At 47.9% G+C, this 22,040-nt stretch overlaps 1 protein-coding gene across 1 annotated transcript in view; it reads right to left on the bottom strand.

The window, feature by feature from the left end:
- Positions 1 to 22,040, bottom strand: part of CACNA1G (calcium voltage-gated channel subunit alpha1 G) — a 142,411-nt gene that overhangs the window by 68,543 nt on the left and 51,828 nt on the right. Inside the window, exons 4-10 of the mRNA XM_053994424.1 lie at positions 18,735 to 18,832; positions 16,538 to 16,697; positions 14,459 to 14,750; positions 13,864 to 13,956; positions 11,470 to 12,280; positions 11,338 to 11,382; positions 9,637 to 10,001 (exon numbers count right to left, since the gene is read on the bottom strand). Coding sequence (XP_053850399.1) covers positions 9,637 to 10,001; positions 11,338 to 11,382; positions 11,470 to 12,280; positions 13,864 to 13,956; positions 14,459 to 14,750; positions 16,538 to 16,697; positions 18,735 to 18,832 — 1,864 coding nt within the window. The remainder of the gene's footprint in view (positions 1 to 9,636; positions 10,002 to 11,337; positions 11,383 to 11,469; positions 12,281 to 13,863; positions 13,957 to 14,458; positions 14,751 to 16,537; positions 16,698 to 18,734; positions 18,833 to 22,040) is intronic.

Below are 22,040 nucleotides of genomic sequence, written 5' to 3'. Positions count from 1 at the left end.
TCAAAGCTGGACCAGCACCTTGCCCTTTTTTGGCATTCAGAAATAGGCTGTAATGCATTTCTTTCTTTTTTCCCTCCTATTTTTAAAGTTGAGTAGAAGTTCATGAATGAGATTTCCAATGGCAGAAGGGACATACTCCATTTCTATGTGGGCACGTGCCTCTGCTCCCTGCACACAGGGCTCCAAGGTGTCCCCGGAGCAAGCAAGGCTGTGGGCACTAAGTAGGGAAGAAGGTGAGGACAGGAGCTGGGGCCATGCAAGCCCCGGGGCCTGTGTTACCCAATTTCTGAAAAACAAGCCCTGCTGCTATATGAAGTGCAACCAAGTGCCCCAGCAGACAGTGCCCAGAGCTTACAAGGCTTCCAACTCCTGCCTTCCTCCAGCTGTGACCCATTTAGGGCACAGGGTCTTCATCATCATCAGACCTGCACCCAGTGCTGTGGGTATGGCTGGCACAGATCCATTCATCCCACACTCCCCTTGTCCAGACAATGAACTCCAGGCTGCAGGCAAGCCTGGTCTTGTCCAGCCTCTGCTCCTGGGATGCCAACACAAAAGAACAGAACCATCCCAGGGTCTTTCCTCTCTATCTTGCTAACAATAAAACAGAAAACCTCACTCTGTCTCACCACAGTGCAGAGCGAGGGATGGAACGACCAGACAGGAGGCAGATCCCTCCGGATCCCAAGGGATATCTTTGAGATATCACTCTGCTTCTGTGAGCGTATCCAGAAGACCATGAAAACTTCTAACCCATTCAAACTGCTGCAAGAATAAGACCTTTCTGAAATCATTACCATGGCAACTAGAAAAAATAACACAGAAAGAAAATAGCGACCTCAGCTATTTCACAGGAAACACCAACAACATTTTACTGACTCATCACTTGCAGATTTCTAAAATATATACATAAGAAAGAAAATCAAGTGGGTCACACAAAGATAGAATTTTCAACTTGACACTGCTCTGTTAAGATCCTCTCCACCCCCCATGTGGGTGCAGACACATACCAGGTCCACCCCAGAACAGAAGCCAGACCACAAGTCCTGGGGCAAAATGCATGAAATTCTCATGAACAGAAGTGGCTCTTAATTAACAAAATGAGGTGCCCTTTCTTTGCCCTCTCCCACGCTCAGTTCCCCATGACTGATAGCTCATGGCTGTGTCCTCACTCAATCCACAAGCCTTCTCCATCCATTGCCCCTATAACATCCATATTATTCCCCCTATATCAGTGCACCCACTGAGCCACGACCATACAAAATACCACTTCAGTTCCCTTCAGTAAATACAGCTCCTGTTGGCTCCGGAGCTGCTTGCGACTTTATAAATAGAAACTCAATCCTAACATATTTTCAGAAGTGACATTCATTGTTTTTGGGGCTCCTTAAAAGGTATCAGGCTTTAACTACTGTCCTGTGTCCAGCAGAACAAACCTGAGCCGTGCTTAATTGGGGTATGATAGGCTTCCTCTACTTGTCCTTTGCCAACTTGGTTAAAGAAAATTTGGAAAGTAGCAGGATTGCAGCAGGTTTTGCTCTGCTCCTCCTGGGGCTGGAGATATGGAAAAGGGTAGCATGCTCACTGCTCAGTGGGCTGAAGAAGGACTGCTGGGATGTTCAGGATTTATAGGCATTTATTATAAGGAAATAACTTCAGACAAGTTAACAAGTCCAGTTACATCCCTTCACTGCCTGGGAAAGAAGGATTTTCTTATGGGCTGAATGGAGGCTGAGTATTTCATGCCACAGCAAGTAATGCTGTAAGAAAGAGAGGAAAGCAGCTTTCATTTCAGAGAAATCAGAGCTGTCTGCACAGAAGGGATTACCCTTCCATCCCTTCTGCTAATCTCCTTATTTTCCACCCAGCCTTCCCCATTCCAATCAACATGTGTCCCTTCCCAGCCCACATCTGCAAAGAGAAGGAGCTGAGTCCTGTGGACATGGAACCTCCTGGTGGAAGACCTTCCTCTCCAATACATCTCTGTTGAGGAACCATGGCAAAAAACTGAATTCCCTGGCCCCGATTGCCCATACGTGACTGAGTTTCCAGCCCCTGCCTGTCTACCTTGAGAGTGGGTGCAAATGAGGGGATGAGCCCCAAATTGGATGGAGAATTTCATCAACCCACCCCTGCAGGGACTTTCCATGAACCATGGCTGCCCAGACCCATAAACAGGGCCTGCAGACCACACCCTCCTCCACCAAGTCCTGCAGCTGGGTTCTCTTTATCACTCTCAGGAGGCACAGCAGATATTCTTGCCTGGAGTCCTTATCTCTCTCTGCTTGAGATTTCTGGATGAATATTATCCCAGGAAATGCAAGAAAAACATGAACCAGCTCATCCCTCTGCTCAGGTTTCACAGGAGCTTAAGCTGAACAAAAGCTACATTTCTACTTGGTCACACCTTGTAAGTACTTAAGATTTAAAGCCCTCTATTTCTGGTTAATCTAAACCAAGTTTGAAACTTATCTCTGCATTAGCACTTGAGAAGGGACCAGGGGGAGGGAGGAAATAAAAAGAGGGAAAGAAAAATGCTGTCACTGTAGAGCTCCTGCACAGTTCTGCTGAACCTGGGTTTCTGATGCTGGTAACGCTATCTCTAATGCTGACAGACATCCATGGGGGAAAAGCTGCTCGTTTCCTAACATCAGCAAAAAAAACAATTATAACAAAGAGCTGAAATCAAGCAGAGATGAGGGAAAAAGCACTCGGCTTCTGCCCCTATTCCTGCTGGGGGCTGAGCAGGGTGGGAATGGGCTCTGTGAGGACATGAGTGGCAGCAGGGCAGAATCATGGGTGCCAACAGCATTGGGACAAACTTCTACCAGGAGAACTGGGGAAAAATATGGACTGATCCCTGGGAAAACACCAATAACCAGAAGTGCTTACAGATGAAAGTGTTTGTGGTGCAAGCTGAGGGTGCTCCAGATGCTCTAGCTGAATTTCCTGGATCCCACCCAAGGGGAACAACCACAATAATCAAAGGAACAGAAAGAAATGTCTGGCTATCTGCATAGAGCAGTGATTTTTCATCCATACAGGGATGAAACAAGTTTTGAAAGTGCACATCATTTTTCCATTTCACCTAGCTGGAGTCTCTTCTCAATGCTGCCTGAGCAGAGATAACATGAGGGTACGGATGGCAGCTGAAACAACAGCTGTAATGATAGGATCTAAGGAAGCCCAAGTATTTCCAGCCTCAGAACTGAATTAACAGGAAAGGACTGACACTTATGGTTTCCCAGCTAGGGAGCTGAAGAAAACTTTAGCAGGTGTCAAGGAATCTATACATGCTCATCCCTAAAGCATGCAGAGAACTGATTTATCTGATAAAAAAAAAAAAAGAATCTTCCCAGTTGCATGAAATTTCATTTAATTTTGAAATAATTTGGTCTCCAGAACCAGGATAAAGTCTGCTTTGTAGGCACAGCCCATTTTTTAATGACTAAGAGGACCATGGCATTTTTTACCCCTGGAAGACCTTCACAAGTGGGTCAATTAAAACATGCGAGTTTCTACAAGACCTCATAAACCATTCCAATCCCTGAGAAGCAGAAGAACCCCAAGGTCCATAAAAAGAATTACCCCCACTAACAAATAAGAGAACTGGTTTTGAAGTTGGTAATCCTAGCGATTAACAGCTCTGATGACTTCCATTGGCGTTGACTCCTCCAGCCTCCAACAAGAAGCCATTAATACGAGTAATTTCTGCGTAAGCAGGAGCTAATTGAATACAGCACGTGCAAACCCATAGGGCACCTCATTTGCCTGCTGTGGGAGTGCCCCTTTCAGCTGGAGTGTCGAGGAATTAAGTTGATGGTAGCTCCAAGCCCTACATAGGGCAAAGCCAGCAGGCGCTGAGGGAGGGAAAAGCCTCGCTGAGCTGCCAAGGCTTTGATTGCTTGGCTAAGAGCAGCTGGCACGGGGCTGGAGAGATGTGTAATGGAGTTAAATAGAGATGTGGGATGTGCACCTGAGTGGAAGTGGAGATACCTTTATAGGAAGAGAAGGCAGTGCATGAACACGAGACCTTGTGAGCTCCTGGGAAGAGCCCTGGGCAGATGGAGGTTTTCCAAGGAAAGGCTGTTTCATTGATTCAGGGATGCACGCACCTGTGTAAGTGCCCTTCTAAAACAAAGCCTAATGAATCAGACTCATATGGGGAAGTATCAAATGAGAAATTTTACCACAAAGCTGGTCTGTACCATTCAGTTGGAGTGAGACAGCCAGGGTATAGGGTTAAGGAGTACAGCACCAGTTTGCATCAGTGTGTGATGCAGAGAGCCCCTGGTGCAGCACCAGCTGGGACATGGACATGGGACAGGTCTTTGAGTCCCTGCACTCACAGGAAACAACTCAGAAGAGATACAAGAAATACCAGAAATATTTTACAAAACAAAAGGATTCCCTTCCTTCCTGACCTGGGGACCTGGCAGAAATCCATGTGCATCAAAGAAGCCAAAATATGTGTGCCCTGGATTGACCTGGCATGGAGCCACAGAGGCTGGAAGGGACATGGTGCTGTCCACAGCTGCCCTATGCAATGGTGAGATGCAACCAATCCCCAGATCTCCCACAGCCTCCTCAGGAGGTGAACAAGCACTGGGCAAGATCTCATTTTAGGACATAAGGATAGTCAAAGGAGCAACCTCCACACACCTGACAAATCTGCAGCTGCCATCCACCAGCAGCAAAATGTTCAACTGGGCTTGAAACTGGTGGGGACTGGGATGCTTTTGACCACCAAGTCCTGGGAACAAAGTACTTCTCATCCCAAAGATGACTTTATCTTTTGAGGCAGTGCTCATACAGGGATCCAGACCTGCTACTCTCCAGTCTGCCCAGAACTTTGGACACACAAGCACTCTGAGACCTGGGGTACCAACCTGTCACACCCCCACTGCCCAGTTCCCTTACACCATTTCTCCATGGCACAATCCAATTTTCCTCCCACATGGAGAAATCAATCAGTGGGTGTTATGACAGCTAATAATTTCCAGTTACCTTCTTCCTTGCACATTGAATTCAGGCAGAAGCAGAAGTACATAAATACCATTTAGGTAACTATTATTAATATTCGAACCTGCAGCCTAATGGTTGCTCCATGCTGGCAGGTTTTCTAACTGTTCACCTCCCCTCTCCATCATACTGGATACCTTAAAATTTAATGTTCTGTGATGCTGATTAAGACAACCCTCTTGTTCTTGAGCCTTGACTGTTTACATAAATAGACACTAATGCATTTTGCCAGCAAGGTTTCCTTTGACTCCTTGGCACAGATGGTTGATATTTCCATGCTGCAGCAGCTATTAGATTGCAATGTTACCAATGACAACTTTACATCATCTGTACCCTGCTTTCTCCCCTGCAGCAGGACGTACCAGGAATTCAGCTTGAGGTACTGCCATAGGCTTAGGCTGCTCCTGTCTCCTACAGGAGGCATTTGCTCACCTTGGCTTTGGACACTGGCTTTGTGGATCCCTACAACACGCTGCTGTAGCTGGGGGTCCTCCAATGGCTGCACTCATGCTGGGGACATGTCAGGCATCGCCTCATCCCACTTCCTTGAAGAACTGCCTCCCAGGGATAATGAGCTTTTCTCCTTGGGTGCTGTCCCAAAGAGTCATTCACCCTTGTCACCTCTCCAATTTGCTCTTAAAAATCAACAAAAGGCTCCCCAGAGGTCTGAACCAATTCTTTCTTCTTTCTTTCGAGACACCAGGGGTTTGGATCAATGTAGATCCAAGTACACACAAGACCCATGCAGGGAATTGAACCCATTGCAGCTTTGGGGTGGCCAGTGAAGGACTATCCAGTCTTTTCTTGTTATGTTAACAATGGCAAAACACTGCAGAGATGGCGGCTGAAATTCAAGTGCTATTTAAACAAATGAATATGTAGGGTATAGTTCATACAATGTGAGTTCAGACAAGGAAACTCAGAACAGCCAGAAAGCTCAATGTGAACCAGATTTTAAAAACAAAAACAAAACCTCCAAAGCCCTTCCTCAAGGAAGCCCTTGCTGAATTCTTTCGCCTAATGAGAAGTCCAACATCATGCCTCATACTAAAGCCTTTGCTTTTCACTCCAAGAAAGGACTTGGAGGAAAAAAAGGAAAATAAAAGCAGCACATTATGGAACAGAGCCTGGCTTACAGCCAGGGCTGAGGGGAAAGCAGCACAGAAAACCTGTGGTTTAGCAGCACATTTTACTCCTGTTCTATGGCAGAACAATCTTTTGCAAAGCCGCAGCTGTTTGAACCCTCAGTGCTGCAGAGGCTCAGCTTCCCTAAGGTGAATCAGTCAATTGGTTCAACAGTGTATTTAAAATCCCCCTGCGTCTACCTTTAAATCACATTTATATTCCTCTACCCAAAGCTAATAGTTTCTACCTGCATTTTGCTTCATCTCTGTAGAAAAACAAGCTATTTAGCAGCCACATTAATAATCTGTGGCAATCTGGTTGTCATTTCCCTGATGGAAAATTTCACACTGCTGCCCAACAGCCGCAACGTGGCGAGCGCTGTGAGCACCTCACAGTGCGCTGCCTCTCTCCCACTGCACCTAGAGTCAGAAGAACAGCAGGAGTTGGTTTTGGATGGGTGGGGTGGGGAGGAAATACAGAATTACAACCAGTCAGGTGTACCTACAGCTCAGGCATGTGCAGGAACCACGCAGAAACAACCTGGTGTTGAGTGAGAAAGTCAGTCAGCTCATGTCAGAAGGAGTCTAGAGGAAACCCAGCTCTTGAAGCCCCAGCCATGTGATGGTAAAATGTGTGTTGACAATTTACTGTGGAAGGTGGCCTATGGAAAAGAGCTTTGGGTGGAAGAGGAGGTTCATCCAGCAGCCCTGGCCATGGGTGCTCAGTCTGGCCAGGTTGACTGATGGGTGAATACAAATAAACAGCAAGAGGTGGGGGCCAGTGTTTTCAACACACTCCCAATTGCCACTCATTTGTATGTGCCTTCAGAGAACCACTGTCATCTTAAATATTCAGGCCTACTCTGGTTGCTGTGTCTGTTAAACAGGGACTAAAAAATTTTTTCAGGTCCCTCCAGGCTGCCTGTCCCAAGATGAGATGTCAAACCTCCAGAGGAGCAAACTTTTCTCCCTGGCTGTTATGAGGAGCTCAGCTCACCAGCTCCTGTCTTGAAGTCCAGGATGGTCTGGTGGTCCCAGAGCTGCTGAATCCCACCAAGCATTGCTGAGGGCAGATGGGTGGGCAGAAGCCTCTTCCTTCTTGAGTAACCTCCAGCCTGTCCTTCCTCTCAGAGAGGAGCAGCCCCTCTGCCAAGGGGCCACTAAACAACACAAGGTTTTGACATGACACCTTAAAATAGACCCTTAAAATATTTACCCTAATATAGCTCACTGTGCCCAGAGCAGCATGTGGAAAGCCCAAGAGGTAAATATTCTCTAAATAAGCAAAGAGCTTAATATAGAAGGTCATGGAGTCAAGTACTCTTCAAGCGCCCTCACATCTTTGCAAACATCAGTCAGTAAAGATAAATTTGACATGGTTGATCACTCACACTTTTAGGAAAGGCTCTTCTAAAAAAAAAAAAAAAAAATCATGTTTCGGTATTTATAATCTCTGCAGGAAGGCCTGGTCCAGCATTTTGCCCTTCTAATTCCTGCTCTCTTAACTGTCGGTTTATGAAATTGCCAACTGTAAGCCTTACGAGGTTACAAAGAAACACCTCTCTGTTCTCTGCCACCACTTTGAGAAGATGAACTAATAAAAACAAGGTCTGCTATTCCCTCCAAATGCCTGGGAGAAAGGAATCTGGAACAGTAGTAGCTTCAAAATACCATTAAAGAAAGCAACCACCCACAGTGTCTGGAGTCCCCCCACGCTTATCACTTCCCTTCACCCTTGTTACCCGAAAACCACACAAAAATCTGCCTCTTGTCATCCAGATGTTTGCTGGGACTCACCACTGGCCAGGGCAGAAACCAGAAACCTCCTGCCCCACTTTTCCCAAGGCAAAGAATTAAGGAGTTGTGTTGCACTTAGGGTGTTTGATGATGGGAGCTTGCTCAGACACTCATCCCCAGTGGGGTGGTCCCCCTGGGTGGCAACCCACACCAGCATCTCCCAAAAATGCTCCTGGTAAAGGGCATCAAGCTTTGACAATTCGCCCCTTGGGCAGTCACAGCAATCTGTAATCTGCTTTCACCCTTCAGCCAAGGGAGGAATAAAACTATTTATTGACTTCTCTGAACCACCTCCTCCCAGTTTCTTTGGAGATAATCTTTCCAGGGTTATTAAATAAAGGTAGAATCACTCAAGCTTCCCTGTAGAGCTCCCACGAAGGGCAACAAATGAAGGTGAAACGAGCCGGACTTTGGAGTGTGCCACTGTTTAATGTGTACTGAAAACAACACCTAGCCAGTTAGACTGTATCAGGGCATCAGGGGGAAGGTGCTGGCTGGAAGGGACACATTGAGCACAGCCACATCTCCCTGGCACTTGGTCACCGAGGCATTAATGCCACAGGATGACAGGGGAATTGGGAGTTGATCCACAGCTACCACTGCTTCCACCGGGACCTGGGGGAGAAACACCTCTGTGTGCAATTGTGAGCAACTCAGCAATCATGAAACATGCCAAGAAGGGAGAAAAGTGAAGTCACGACTTGAGATGCAACAGGCTTCTCAGCCAAGACTGCTGCTAGCACAGGGGTGGCTGTGTCTTTCTGGGAGCACAGAGCTTTGACATCCTGGGAGAAACAACATGCTGGGAGCCCTCAAGAATGGGAGGGGTTTATAACAAGGTTTTGCAGCATCCCTGCATCTCCACTAATAAACTCTTCACCCCAAAGGAAGCATGCACCTGCAGCCCCAAGACACGTGCTTGAGGCAGGATCAAGGATCATGCCAGGCAGGCCCCAGCAGCAGCCACAAACCTCATATGAGGCCACAGCATGCAAAGCCTCTGGAAGCAGAGTTATTGTCATGGAACATCATGGAGATGTTTCAAGAGGATTGTGGCAACTCCTTTTCTTAATGACTATATATAGGGAAAGCCCAGGTGACAAGCGGTGAGAGACTGGAGCACAAGCACTCTCTTGCCTGCAAGGACTCAGATAATTGAGCAAAGGAATAGCCAATGATGAGTCTATTTTGGACTCATCGTGCTGCTGCTGGAGCGTTCACCGAGGAGGCAAAGCCATTTTTACCTCCCCTCCAAGGAGTGCAAATTCAATAGAGTTCCCTGCCTGCAGCTGCACTGACCCCAGAGCCCACAGAGCCTACAGCTGCTGGCAGCACCTCAAGCACTGCTAGGCTCACAGTGACCTGTGGCAAACGGCTGCTTCATCTCCTTGGTTCCCTCACCACAGACCCCAGCACCACCTGATGCTGCCCAGGGGACAGTGGTCTCAGCATGGTGCTGACCATCCCTGGTAGGGCTAGGATGCAGGAGCTCACATAGCCAGTTACCAGTCAAGGTGATTGCTGCAACCTGGAAGCAGGCTCAGAGGAAAAAGCCTGCCTTTTTCCATTCTGGGACTCTTCCCAGAGCATTCTAATGCCTCTCAACCCAAACCATCCCACCAGGAGCTAGATTCAGACTCATAACCCCCACCTACAACTCTTCTGCAGTAAGAGCTGCCAGGACAGCACTCACCTGCTCATGGTACTCAATCCCCATGCTGAGTGTGTTAATTAGAATGGCCACCATGATCCCACGGCCAAAATATTTGCTGTCCACGATCTTCTGGAAAGTCTCACACACCACATGCCAGAAGGCCAGCACCAGGTGGGCTCTCCTGGCCCGGGCTCTGCCCCTTTGTGGGTCCCGCTGGTCACTGTAGTGGGCATCCTGTGTGAACTCATAGACCCCCTCACTGTCTGAGTCGGCCATCTCATTGTCTGACAGCTCGGCCTCGCCCGCCAGCGCGGTGAGGCAGTAAGGGCAGTTCTCAGGGGTGCAGGAGCCACCATCCAGCGTGGTGCAGGGGCTGGAGATCTTGCAAGAGCTTTGGCAGGCACCTGAAATGTCAGCAGAGCAGGGAAAGGGCAGCTCATTAGCTGGGACTGGGGGCTGCAGGAAGGAACCCCCACTCCCTGTTAGCACCAAGCCTTTGCCTCTGACATGACAGGCATTTCCTAATGGGAAAAGGGCTTCTGCTGGGTTAAAATCTTGGCTCTCAAAGTGCCTTCTCTCTGTTTATGAAGCTCTCTTTGCTGCCCCTAGAAAAATACCACCCCAGCTGTGGACCCTGAGCACACCTCATTACATCTCTAGCCATTACAGGAAGGAGGAAGCAATCGGTTTCCCTGGTCCTGGCAGGCTCCCGGCTGTAATTATTGGGAGGACTGTTAGCAGCCTTCTTTCCTTTTCCCTTTGCTGATGCTCCAAAACCACTAGCTTCCCTCTCCACACGTTGGCCTCAGTGGCAGCTGCCAGATGTATCCTGGGTGAAATACCAGCAGGATATTCCCTAAAATTCCCTCCAGCTGGCTGCGAGGAGAAAAGGCAATGCATGCACCTGACTCCTGCATGGCAGCACCCAGCAGTGAGAGTGGTGTGCTAAACCAACTCAGAGCCCAGTTCTGTGTGTTCAGTCTCTGGGCAGTGCTGGGCTGGGGGCAGGGTTTGGTCTCTTTCCTGCACAGCTCCTGGTTGGAAAGGTCAGTGCCATTGCAGTGGGGTGGAAAAGGCACTGACTGCCTGGGAAAGCTTGGCCAGAAACACTTCTTGGAGGCTGAAAGTGTTTGGACTAGACTGGCCTGAAGTCCCAAACTTCAGGATGTGGAGGGGAAAAGAGCATCTTGAAATGAAGATATTATTTCCCTGATCCAAGAAAGATGCATTCACTCTTACAGACTTCCTGAGCAAATCACAGATTTATAATACACGGCATCTGTGATTGCCCTTGAGCACTCACACAAAGCAGACACTCAATCTCCCTGAGCCTTGTGTCCCATGGGAGCAGAACTACACAGTACTCAGGTGTGTGATATGACCCATCTGCAAGCTCTAGCTGATTTTGTGAGTACAGGATTTGGGAAGAGCTCCCTGTAAATTGTTTAGGAGTGGAGGGAAATAATGGAATTTTGTTCTAACATTTAATCTAAACCCACCCTCTGCAAAGTTTAAAGCCATTCCCTCCTTCCTGTCACTACATGTCCTTGTCAAAGTCCCTCTCCAGCTCTCTTGTACTCTTCTAATCTACAAGATGGGGATTGCAAAGAAAATGGATTCACTGAAAACCCTCATATGCCTTGGATTATTGTAGATATGAAGTCTGGGAAGTTGAAACCTCCCTCCTAAATTTGGCTATAAGAGGTATTAAGTAGGTTGTAAGATTCCTATTCATCTCACCTGGAAAGCCATCGCCTTTCTCTGTAATGTGGACTGAGAAGAACCCTGCAAAAATTCAAGGAGACAAAAAAATTAGGACAAAAATTGTATTTCTGGAAAGCTGCCCCAGATGTAGATCCAACCCCAGCTCACCTGTGCTTTGTGTCTCCAGCAGCTTGTGCATGGTGCTGTATGGACCGGGCGGGATGTTGAGGCTCGTCAAGGTGCTGCTCCCAGCACCCACCCCTGCCTCCCCCAGGTTCTTCTCTTTCAGCATCTCATGGGAGGTGCTGGAGTGCACTGTGGGGTACACCTTGCTGCCCACTATGTTCTTGGGGATTCCTTCTGGGCTTGGCAAGCCGAGGCTTGGCTGTGTCAGGGATGACCGGCAGCACACCGGCTCAAAGTGACAGTCAGCATGGTAGATGCTGTGCACAGACTCAGTGTTGCTGGGAGAGGCACTGGGGGCCCCCAGGGAATTGGGTACTGAGGGAGGGAGCATCAGCCGGTTGGTCCCATTGTGGAGTGAGCTGGTCTCTACATCGCTGATCTCCGGGCTGGCATGGGGTGCTCGCAGGTTCCCGTTGCCTAGGTGGTAGTGGTGGTGGTGGTGATGGTGGTGGTGGATGAGGTGGTGCACAGAGGATCTCTTCCTGCTCTGGCGCTTCCTGGTATGATGCTCGGCCCTTGCCTTGCTCGTGGGGCTGCTGAGGAAGCCGATCCTCACACCTGCTGCCCTGTAGGCCTTCACTAGCTGCTTGCTGCCTTTACGGGCAATGTAAACCAGGTACTTGAGGAGCTCATCATAGCAGCTTCCTGGCTCTGAGAAACTGGCAAGGGTGCTGGCATTGGACAGGTACCGCACGCGCTGCTCCTTCATCAGCTGGCTCTCGCGCTGCTTCGTCTCAGAGAATTGCGTCGCTATCACCACCAGGCATAGATTGATCATGAAGAAGGAGCCCACCTAAGGGGACAGGGGACATCAGCCACCTCAGTGTAGCCGTGGCACCCCACAGATCTGCCAGGGACAAAGAGTGGCAAACCCCAGCCAACCCCACCCCCTGTGTCACCCAGCAGGGACCACTGGCTGGCCTGACTCACCCCCCAAGCTCCCGCCCCAGGGACTCCCACGCCAGCCCTCCATGGAGGACGTCAGAGATCAAAGATGAGAGATTATTTTGACAAAAATCTCTTGCTCTTTTAAGATCGTGTTTTTCGCTCTCCACAGACAGCAGTTGTAATTATCACAATTAGTGACATTACGATGAATGCACTGTGCCTTCCTGATAGAAGTGTTTTTCTGCCAGTGTGTGGGCAGCTTGCGAGCAGATTCCTTTCCCCTGCTAATGGGATTTGCGGGTGACTTGTTACACAAGGGCATCAGCAGCCTGTACCCACAGCTTGGAGATTTTCTTTCCAACCAGGGTTTCATGAGGTTCTGCCTTCTGCAGAGCCCAGTCTGGGTCACAGGGAATTACTGATGTCCTAACAGGCTATCACACACTGCTAATGTTACTCGCTCAGCATCTGGAAAAGTAATGCTTGCTCTTCCTCTTTGTCATCTTGGGGAGGCTGAGAGCAAGGGTTTGTTTCTCTCTTGCGGAAGCTAACAGAAAAAAACAGCATTATGGACTAAACAACTGTCTACTTTCTCGTCAGGGTTTGAGTCCTGGTTTGATGAGAGCAGAAATCCCCACAATGACCTAACTGACAATGTGCAGCTATTTTTCTGGACTTAGACCAATTGTGTAGCAAGAAAAGGACTCATCTCACTTAGCTACATCTGAGTGAGACACCTAATGATCCTTTAGAGTCAAGAGAGAAATAGGCGCATCAAGTCTGCAATGCATCTAATTTATTTTGGATGTCTACCTTCAGAGGAGATGAATCACCCCCTTAAAGCACCTATTTTTCCCCCTTGATGATAAAGGGAGTCTAGACAACGAGCTCAGCCAGTCACTGTAGACAATTCTGCTTGCATAGATGAAGCCCATCATGGAGCCCACCCCACAGAAATTCTTTGTTGGCTCCTTTGTGGGTGGTCTCAGATGATGCTGTGAAGTGTGGGTGGGCTGTGGGCAGTAATCTCTTCCCTCCTTTCTTAACGTGCTCTCTGAAGTTTGGGACTGTTTTCCCATAACATCCCCACGGCACCAAGGACCCAGCCAGATGGGTTCTTCAATGTGGGGGAATTTTTGGGCAGCCTCTTCCCTTTCTGGCACTCAAAAACTGATCATGTGAAATTTGCCTACTTTAAAACTCAAATTCAAGGTGGCAAGCAAGAGAGACAAGCTTGGAGCACAAGGAGAGAAGTAGTAGAAGCAGCAGCAACAACGGAAGTGTATCTAACACCACTTTCTTTCCTCATGTTTGTAGGTAAATGCAGCTGCAGCACAACTCTACAGGGAAGCTGTGTTTCTCCCAGCAGGCTAGTTGCTACTTCAGCTTTTATATTCACTATATCCTCTGCCCTGTTCCTCTGGGTGACTTCACTCTGCTTTCTCCAAATGCCAGGAGGACCCCCCCTGCTCCCCTAAGGCCACTCACAATGATCAGGAGGATGAAGTAGATGAAGTTGTAGAAGGAGTGTGCATCCATGACAAAGTACATGATGTCCACCCAGCCTTCCAGCGTGATGACCTGGTGGAGACAGGAAGGGAAAATAAACTCCTGAAGGCTCAGTTACAATAAAGTGCACAGGCAATGTTTCTTCTGGCTGGATCATGTCTGACACCCCATAGTAGGTCTTGGTGCAGTACAAGATGCTGAGGAACCAACTCCTGCTCCTCCCAGTGCCAACAGCCATGTTATCAGCTGCCCAGGCTGAATCTAGCCCCTTTCCAGCTGGACTTAAGGACCACTAGTGCATTTTGCAGAAAGAAGAGCAGTCTCTAGGTTGTGGCCCACACCAACATCATCAGACTGCACACCCATAGGGCTTTGTCCATGCATGTGAGGTGGAGACATTCTCAAAACAGGCATCTTATTGTATCCCTAACACTTTGAGCATCTGTGCACTACTATGTAGGTGCTCACTAGTATGAAACAGCCCCCAGGAGTGCAATTACACAGCCCCTGGGAACATTTTGGGGGCAGGACCTGCTGTTTGCCCACCTTGTGACAATTGGCAGACAGGGCTCACCTGAAATATCGCAATCCAGGCATAGCCAATGTTATCAAAGTTGATGGCTCCCTTGAAGGGGTTGTGCTCCCCAGCAGAGCAGTTGGTGTAGTACTGGTTCCAGTTCACACAAGACGTGTTGGTGGTGTCATTGTAGGAATAATAATCCAGAGTGCACTCCAGACCCTCTTCCCTCAGTGTTGGGATACTCCGACAGAAGCGCATCCCATTCTCCCGGGGCTGGGAGCAGATGAAGGGATTTTCATCTTCATTCTCTGTCTGGTAGTACCGCTCCAAATCCACCGTGTAGGGGCTGAAAGAGTCCAACAAGGCTGGGGTTTGCACACAGATTGCAAGCAATCTGACAAAGAGACAGCTGTAACAGCATAGAAGTCTGACATCTGCTTTTCTGGATCTTAAAGCTATTTTTTAAAGAAGGAATCCCCTTGGACTTACTGCAGCCCCACAGGGTGAGCTGATGTCCTTCACTGGGTTTTGAGAAACTGAGGCAGTGTACTCAGCCCCTTGGCAATCCCTTTGATGGCATTATTAAAAGTTACTCCCTCTGGAAGCACTCTGGCTTTGACTTTAGGAGACTAAGAGAAGGATTCAGAGTGACAGGGCTTCTCTGAAATGTCTTTGCTGCAGTAAGATGGAAATCAGTCAGTTTAAGCTCCTGTATGTCCTGTCCTTCTGGAGATGCTGAGAATCATTTAGGGAGACTCTGTGTACAAGGACCTCCCAAGATTCCTAAATATCAGAGACAGGAACTTCATCTGCATTTCACCATGTTAGTTCAGCCCACAGGTAAACTCTACATTCCCTCTGAGGGTAGTCTTACCACAGCAAACCAGGCAAAAATACTCTTCAGGGAGATGAAACTACCCATGGCCAGTCAGAAACTGGCTCCTTCCTCTGCACACACTATCTCCTTAATGCTGCCAGGATTCCCACTAAATCTTGCAAAGATATTTTTAAGCCTAGTTCAGCCTGGTTAATTCCTGCAGAATTTCCTGTATTACCATTTAAAGCCTATCTAAACTGCTGGAATTCTGGCTCAATTAAACAGCATCCAAACCTGTGGCTCTATTGGATTTACTTGGTGGTGAGGCTGTCCCCCTGCTCTGCTGACATTTACTTAACAGGGACATGACACTTCCAGCCCCCTTCGAGGGCATGACCAGCAAGAGGGGTGGGAGTTGATTAGGAGGTGGGTAGAAGAGGTTGGAAGATGCCTCATGCCAGCCTGTCCACAGCAGCAGCAGCAGCAATGTGGTCCTACTGTGTACAGAAAAGAGGCTTTGGGCTTGTAGGATTCCTCCATCCAGGTGTGAATCCAGCCAGATCCACCCGGAGTCAGCAATCCACTGAAAGGTGACCAGCGTGGCAGAACTTGGCAGAGCCGTCAAGGATTTGCAGTCACCTGCCTTTCTCCAAGCATTTGATGGGACAGAGGTGGTGGAAAAAAGTGGGTAGGTAGAACAGGAATGGAAACCCTGAAAGAGGCTGTCAGCTGCCAGGTATTTCAATCACCGTCCAAACAGTGCTACATCAGGCCAGAAAACTGATAACAACTATTCTTTTGGCCTTAAAATTCAGGGATCTGTAAAAATTAACATTGGGATAGGGACTATCTCTTGCTCTGAGGCTGAAAATTATCTAGCATCAAAAATGCACAGTAATTCCATTAGCTTTTCCTGGGGTTTAGGTGGGACTGCAAAAGTTGTGGCAATAAACACCACCAGCTGCTGGAGGGGATTCAGACCTGGGCGTCTCCACACAGAAAAGACCACACATTAATGAAATGCTGATTTTAGAAAGCCTGAACTCCCATTCTCAGAGTTTGTTTTTTTTTTTGGAGGCTTTTAGCAATCAGAGAAGTTCCCAAGTGCCGGCTGACAGTTAAGGACAGCCTGCAAATGCAAATGGCAAATTGTCACAGCTTGCTCTGTACCCGCTGTGTGTGCCCAAGCAGGAGTGATGGTGGCATTTAGGAGCAGAGAGCATTTACAGAAGAGAAGGGCTTTTTCACAGAGGAGATCCTGGAGGGACAGCCTCCCTCAAGCTGGGGAGACACTGGTGCTGCCCACACAGACTCACATGCTGAAGTTCTCAGGGAGGAAGCAGCGGTTCCTGAGCAAACCTGCCCACAGCTGGACTCCCACAATGCCAAAGATGAAGAAGACAAAGAAGCAGAGGAGGAGGACGTTCCCCAGCATGGGTAGCGTGTCCAAAAGCAGTGTCACCAGGATGCGCATACCTGAGGCAAAGGGGAAAGGTTTATGTTGAATTTTCTTGCTCCAGCTATGTCCTCCTGACCTTTTCCTTTCCATTGATACTTTTACACCTATATTTCCTTCTATTCTTTTCCTCCTATCCTCATCACCCACATGTGGCTTGTGAACAGTCACAGCTTCCCATCCTCTTTAGCTTCCCCCCAAAGCCCCCCCCTTTAATTCATGCCTTGCTCCTGGACACCAGACCTATCTTCCCTGCTCCTCAAGTCCTTTTCTCTGAGGTTTTCTAGCAATTATGTTTCCTTTCTTCCCTCAGATTAAATTCTGATGTTCTCCTTTGCTCAATTGTATTTCTTTCTCCACTCAGTATATTTCAAAATTCCCTTCCCTCCCTATTTCCCCTCATCTACCCTAAATACCATCTCTTCCTTAAAATACAGGACTCTCTCTGGCAGTTAATTCTCACAAGTTCAGGAACAGCCAGTTCTGTAACAAGGACAAATTGATGGTGACTTCAACTTGACATTTACACACAAAAAAATTATTTCATCTGACATCTGTGTAATATTCTGCTCATCTCATACTCTCTTTCTTTCCCCATGTTCTGCTCTCTCTCACTTGCTTATATTGGCTTTTATCTAAAGAAAGCTTTACTGTTGCACCCTTTACTTTGATGCTACAGGAAGACTTTTTTCTCTTATCCTGATGCTGTCACCTCCTCTTTCAGGGTTTTTCTTCTACACCTTTACTGGGAACAACCACCTTGCATCAGCTCCTAATTACTTAAAATTACTTTCTGTGGTTATTGCACTGATCATCAAACAAAGCTCATTTTTTATTTTTCCTACCTTGCATTTCTATCCCACTGTAACTACATTGCAGAGAAAACAAGATAAATTACCCAGGATTTCAAAACACATTAAGTGAATTACATCCCCAGTTAGACAGTGGTGGATAAATTCAGCTGTCCACCAGTTCAGCAGTGGAAAAAAAAAAAAAAACAAACCAAAACAAACAAACCAAAACAAACAAACAAACAAACAAACAAAAAAAAACAAACAAAAAAACAAACAAAAAAAAAACACAACACACTGCAAACAGAACTCTGAAGCTTCTATAATGATTGAAACATCAGCAGCACAGCCAGATTAAGTTCAAGAGTCAGGAGCAGGAAAATGAATAGATCCCAGGCACTTCCAGCATCAGCATAGAGAACTGAAGCTGATTAGTTCTCATCAACTCATTGAGCCAGTTCAGATAGGGGAGTGCAGACTGGGACTTAATTTGGCTAAAACAGTAATGGACTTGATGACCAGGATTGTTGGACCAGGAAAAGGATCTTTCTAGTGCAGTCGTACTTATACTTAACATACCTGATCCATACAGCATCGAAGAGGGACCGTGCTCAGTGTCTCTCATGGAGCACTGGGATTTGCCCATAATGGGGCAGTGGGAGGGTTTGTGAAGGCCAGTGCCATGCAGCAGCAGGCAATGCCACCCACTGCTTCTTAAAGCAGGGCTGAGACCCTTGTCCATGACCTGATATACCAGGACTGAAGAGCCACAGCCCATCCCACCCAGGTCTGCTTTGGAGATGCTGGGGGTTTGGGGTGTAAGGACCAGCTCTGGGGTCTTCAGCACCTCCCAGGGGGCTATCTTCAGGCACAACAAGACTTCCTCACCGCAATTTCTCCAGGGAATGATGGAGTATCCCAGGGAGGGTGGGAGCAGCATAGCTCAGACCCCGCTGCCTGTACTGCCTGGCAAAGGCTGTTGGCTCAGTCAATCCCTATCACCTGCAGCCCTTTAGCATCCTCCTCAGACCCTCTCCAGATGAGAAAGGCAGGTGTCTGAAGACAGTCCTGGATAACTTATTGACTCATCTCTGATGCCACAGGTGTCAAAAGGAACCCAGACAGTGGTGGTAGGACTCAGCACTGCCAGGCTTGGGCAAACGTTTGAGCTGTGATGTAAGATGAAAGCATCTGGGTTTGCCCTCATCTTTGGGGCATGGATCCAGACAGCTGGCCCCAGTAGTGAGGAATAAGAATCTGACTTACTGGGGACCCTGTTAATGGCCCTGAGTGGCCTCAGAACTCGAACAGTGCGGACAGCTGAGAAGCTGACATTCTGCAGGTCCAGGGAATACTCCAGCATCCTGAGAAAGACACAAAACCAAGGAGGAGTGTCATGGATCCAGTGGAGAAATGATAGATTATCAAACATTATAAAGCAAACATTAAATGCCAACCATTCACAGAGGGACTTGTTACTGCATCTCTCCCATCAGGAAAGTTTGCCAGAGGAATTAATTAAGGCTTGTTTGCATGTCAGGATAAAGTCAACAAGGGGGAATGTGATACACCAGCTCACACAGCCACAGATATATCTCGCTCTCTCTCTCTTCTGGTTTAGTTTTTGCACAGGGCCAGGCAGAAGCTTCTCAAAGTCCCTGCACACTCCAGAGAGGAAATTTCCAGGCTTTTATCAATTTTACAGGTACTGTAATGAATCTGAGTTTGTTGTGCTGAGCATCACCACAGTCCTGAAAGGAAGAACATCTCCTGGTACAGACCCCTCTGTGGGCCACAGGAGACGATCAGCACAGGGCACTGACCTCTGCTGTCTCTGCTCAGTAGACACCCTTGGGCAGGTGGGACCAAAACTGGTGACACTTGCAGATAAAAAATGGGGCCAACATGGACCTAGGAACCTCCCAGTGCTCCCAGTGTCTGTCAGGGTTATTCCCCAGCTCAGGACATAGAGGAGCAACATTCACAGGACTTAGTCTAAGGATGCACCTGGATGGCTGCAAGTCTCTGGGGTGCCCCAGTACCTCTCATTCTTTTCACCTTTGCTCAAGCACAACAGAGTCATCAGTCACAACACCTCCAGGACTTTGCTGTGGGAAGATCCAAGAGCTCTGCCCAGAACAGTCTTGAAGAGGCAGAGCCAAGCAAAGGTAAGAAAGACAACGAGGCTCCCTGGACAGTCAGGTTCCCACTACCACAGGCAACCATAGCATATTAATCTCTTCCAAAAATTCCATCTCCAAACAAGCTGGGTGGTTCCCTCGCTCCGACTCTAGTGGCGAGAAGCCTAATTTCCAGCTTGAATTTATTCAGTACAAGCTCATATCCATTTGTTCTTATGGCAGCACTGTCTTTAAAGTAGCTTCTCGAGCTGTTATTTGTCCCTGATGTTTACTCACCCATGTATTTACGGAGGACAAAGCACATCTTCTCTCAGCCTGATTTTGCAAAGTCAAACAAATCAAGTTTTTCCAGCCCCACCTCACAGACAGGCTCTCTGCTTCTCAATCACAACCTTCTTCCACGCTTGCCCTGGTCTGAATTAATCTCACCTGATTAGACATCAAGTTTCTGGAGGAGGTTTTGGTCACTCCTTGTACCAAGGCATCAGTGCTGTCCCTTTCCTCCCTGCTGGAAATCCCTCAGGATCTATCCGTGTTGTGTTATGTTTGCCATGGCTGCAGCACACTGGAGGCTTCTGTTCTTGCTGTGATCAGCCAAACCCACTCTCCTCCCTTCTGGCCCCCAGCAGGAGAGGGGTGCCCCAGAGTTGAGAAGGCTCCCCTTCCACCCCCCATATGAACAACTCCATGTTCAATGCAGTGAGGCTTTACCTGATATGCTCTAATGAGAATGATGATGGTCAAACCATATCTAAGTTTAAAATAACCTCAACATATTCCTCTCTGCTTAGCTGACCCCTACAGCAATGGGAAGGTCCCAGGAGATGGAGGTTGGACATGCACATATGGACACTATGAATTTGTTCACATCCCCCTGACCAGAAAGGAATGCAGCGTATTCACAAAATCCCACCTGACCTCGGAGAAGAAAACCAGTCCCTTCCTCAATGCACAGGATTCCCTGCATTGGGCAAGTTTTGGCTAAGGTGAGGAGAGAGGCAGTGGCTTCCCTGGCTTTCATTGCTGTCAAGTTTCACTCACTGTTTGAAAAGATTTCTGTATGGTTGGCAATATTCAGGTAAAAAGCCCATATCAAATATACAGCTTTTCTTTCATCCATTATTAAAACAGAGGCTGCAAGCAAAATTCAGAGCAGCACATGGTTAAATGCACCAAGACAAATCATTTTCTGATTAATGACAGCTCCAGACACACTTCCAGAGATCTGAGTGCTTGTAAGCTGCAAAAGATGTGCTGTAAAATGCATTTTGATTTAACATATTAAAGAACAATTATAATGCACAATTTAAAGGAACAAGCCGAACAACAACCCAGAGGCTTAAGCAAACACTTGAACACCAAGAGCAAGAAGGTGGTCTCCTGCCTATGTTGCTGGGCACTGCTACCAGAACTGGTCTTACCAGCACTGTCAAGTTCAGCCCAAACACGGACTACAGTGTCCACACCTTGGTGGTAACCAACAGTTCAAGTGCCTTGAGAGAACTCAGTATTAGAGAAAAGAATGTCAGTAAAGCTCAGTCACTAAAGAGCAAGTCCAGTGAGAACACCACCAGTCCCCAGCTATAAGGTCACTTCCCAAGGCAAGGGAAGAATCAATCCACATCCCTGGCAAGGGAAGATACTCAGGGAGAGCAAATGTCAGGATGTCACCAGCTGGTGAGGTGACAGGTACATTTACCAGCATATATAGCATTTACGCATTGGAAATCTGCAGTGTAAAAGGCTCCTGATGAAGCTTCAATTCAAATGTCATCTCTGCTCAGAGGCGAAGGCACGATGCCTGTCAGCACCGCTGCCATCAACCTGGTGCCCAGCCAAGTTAAAGGCTCAGAGAGAAACTCAGCATTAAATAGGATGGATTCACAGCTCGTCAGGGTGATTAGCAACCCCCGATCACTGGAGTTTTTCAGAAGGAAAGAGGAAATATTTAGGACTTTCTAAGAATAAAAGTGGAGCATCTGCAAAGCCAGACATACAACGGGCTGCTAGTGGGAGGCAGAGAGGGAGCTGATGCAAACCTTTGGCAAATGCTTCTCCAAGCAGGAAAACTCCCAGAGCTCAGCTGACAGGCAACAAGGATGGCTCAAGATGGACACGGCAGGAGAAATTCATTCCTGTTCCATCTGGAGACAGTGAGTTGGAGCATGCTGGGGTTTCTCTCGTGTAAAACCCAATGCACTGGGAAGGATTGCCTGAATACGATGCTAGGCAGCAACCCTGAGGCAAAGGACTTTCAAAAGTGATGCTCAGAGCATCACAGGAAGGGTTCAGGGGGCTCTGCTTACCCAAAGAGTCCCTAACAGAGCACAGAAATTCCAGCGAAGTCCTTCACACACCTAGCCAGCACTGCATCTCTGAAGCACCCTGTTCTCAGCTCTGACTCTGGTCCCATCGCCAGGATCACACTCGC

Source organism: Vidua macroura, chromosome 19 (assembly GCF_024509145.1).
Source record: "Vidua macroura isolate BioBank_ID:100142 chromosome 19, ASM2450914v1, whole genome shotgun sequence".
In the NCBI taxonomy this organism is placed as follows: domain Eukaryota; kingdom Metazoa; phylum Chordata; class Aves; order Passeriformes; family Viduidae; genus Vidua; species Vidua macroura.
This window is presented reverse-complemented; position numbering and strand designations above follow the sequence as displayed.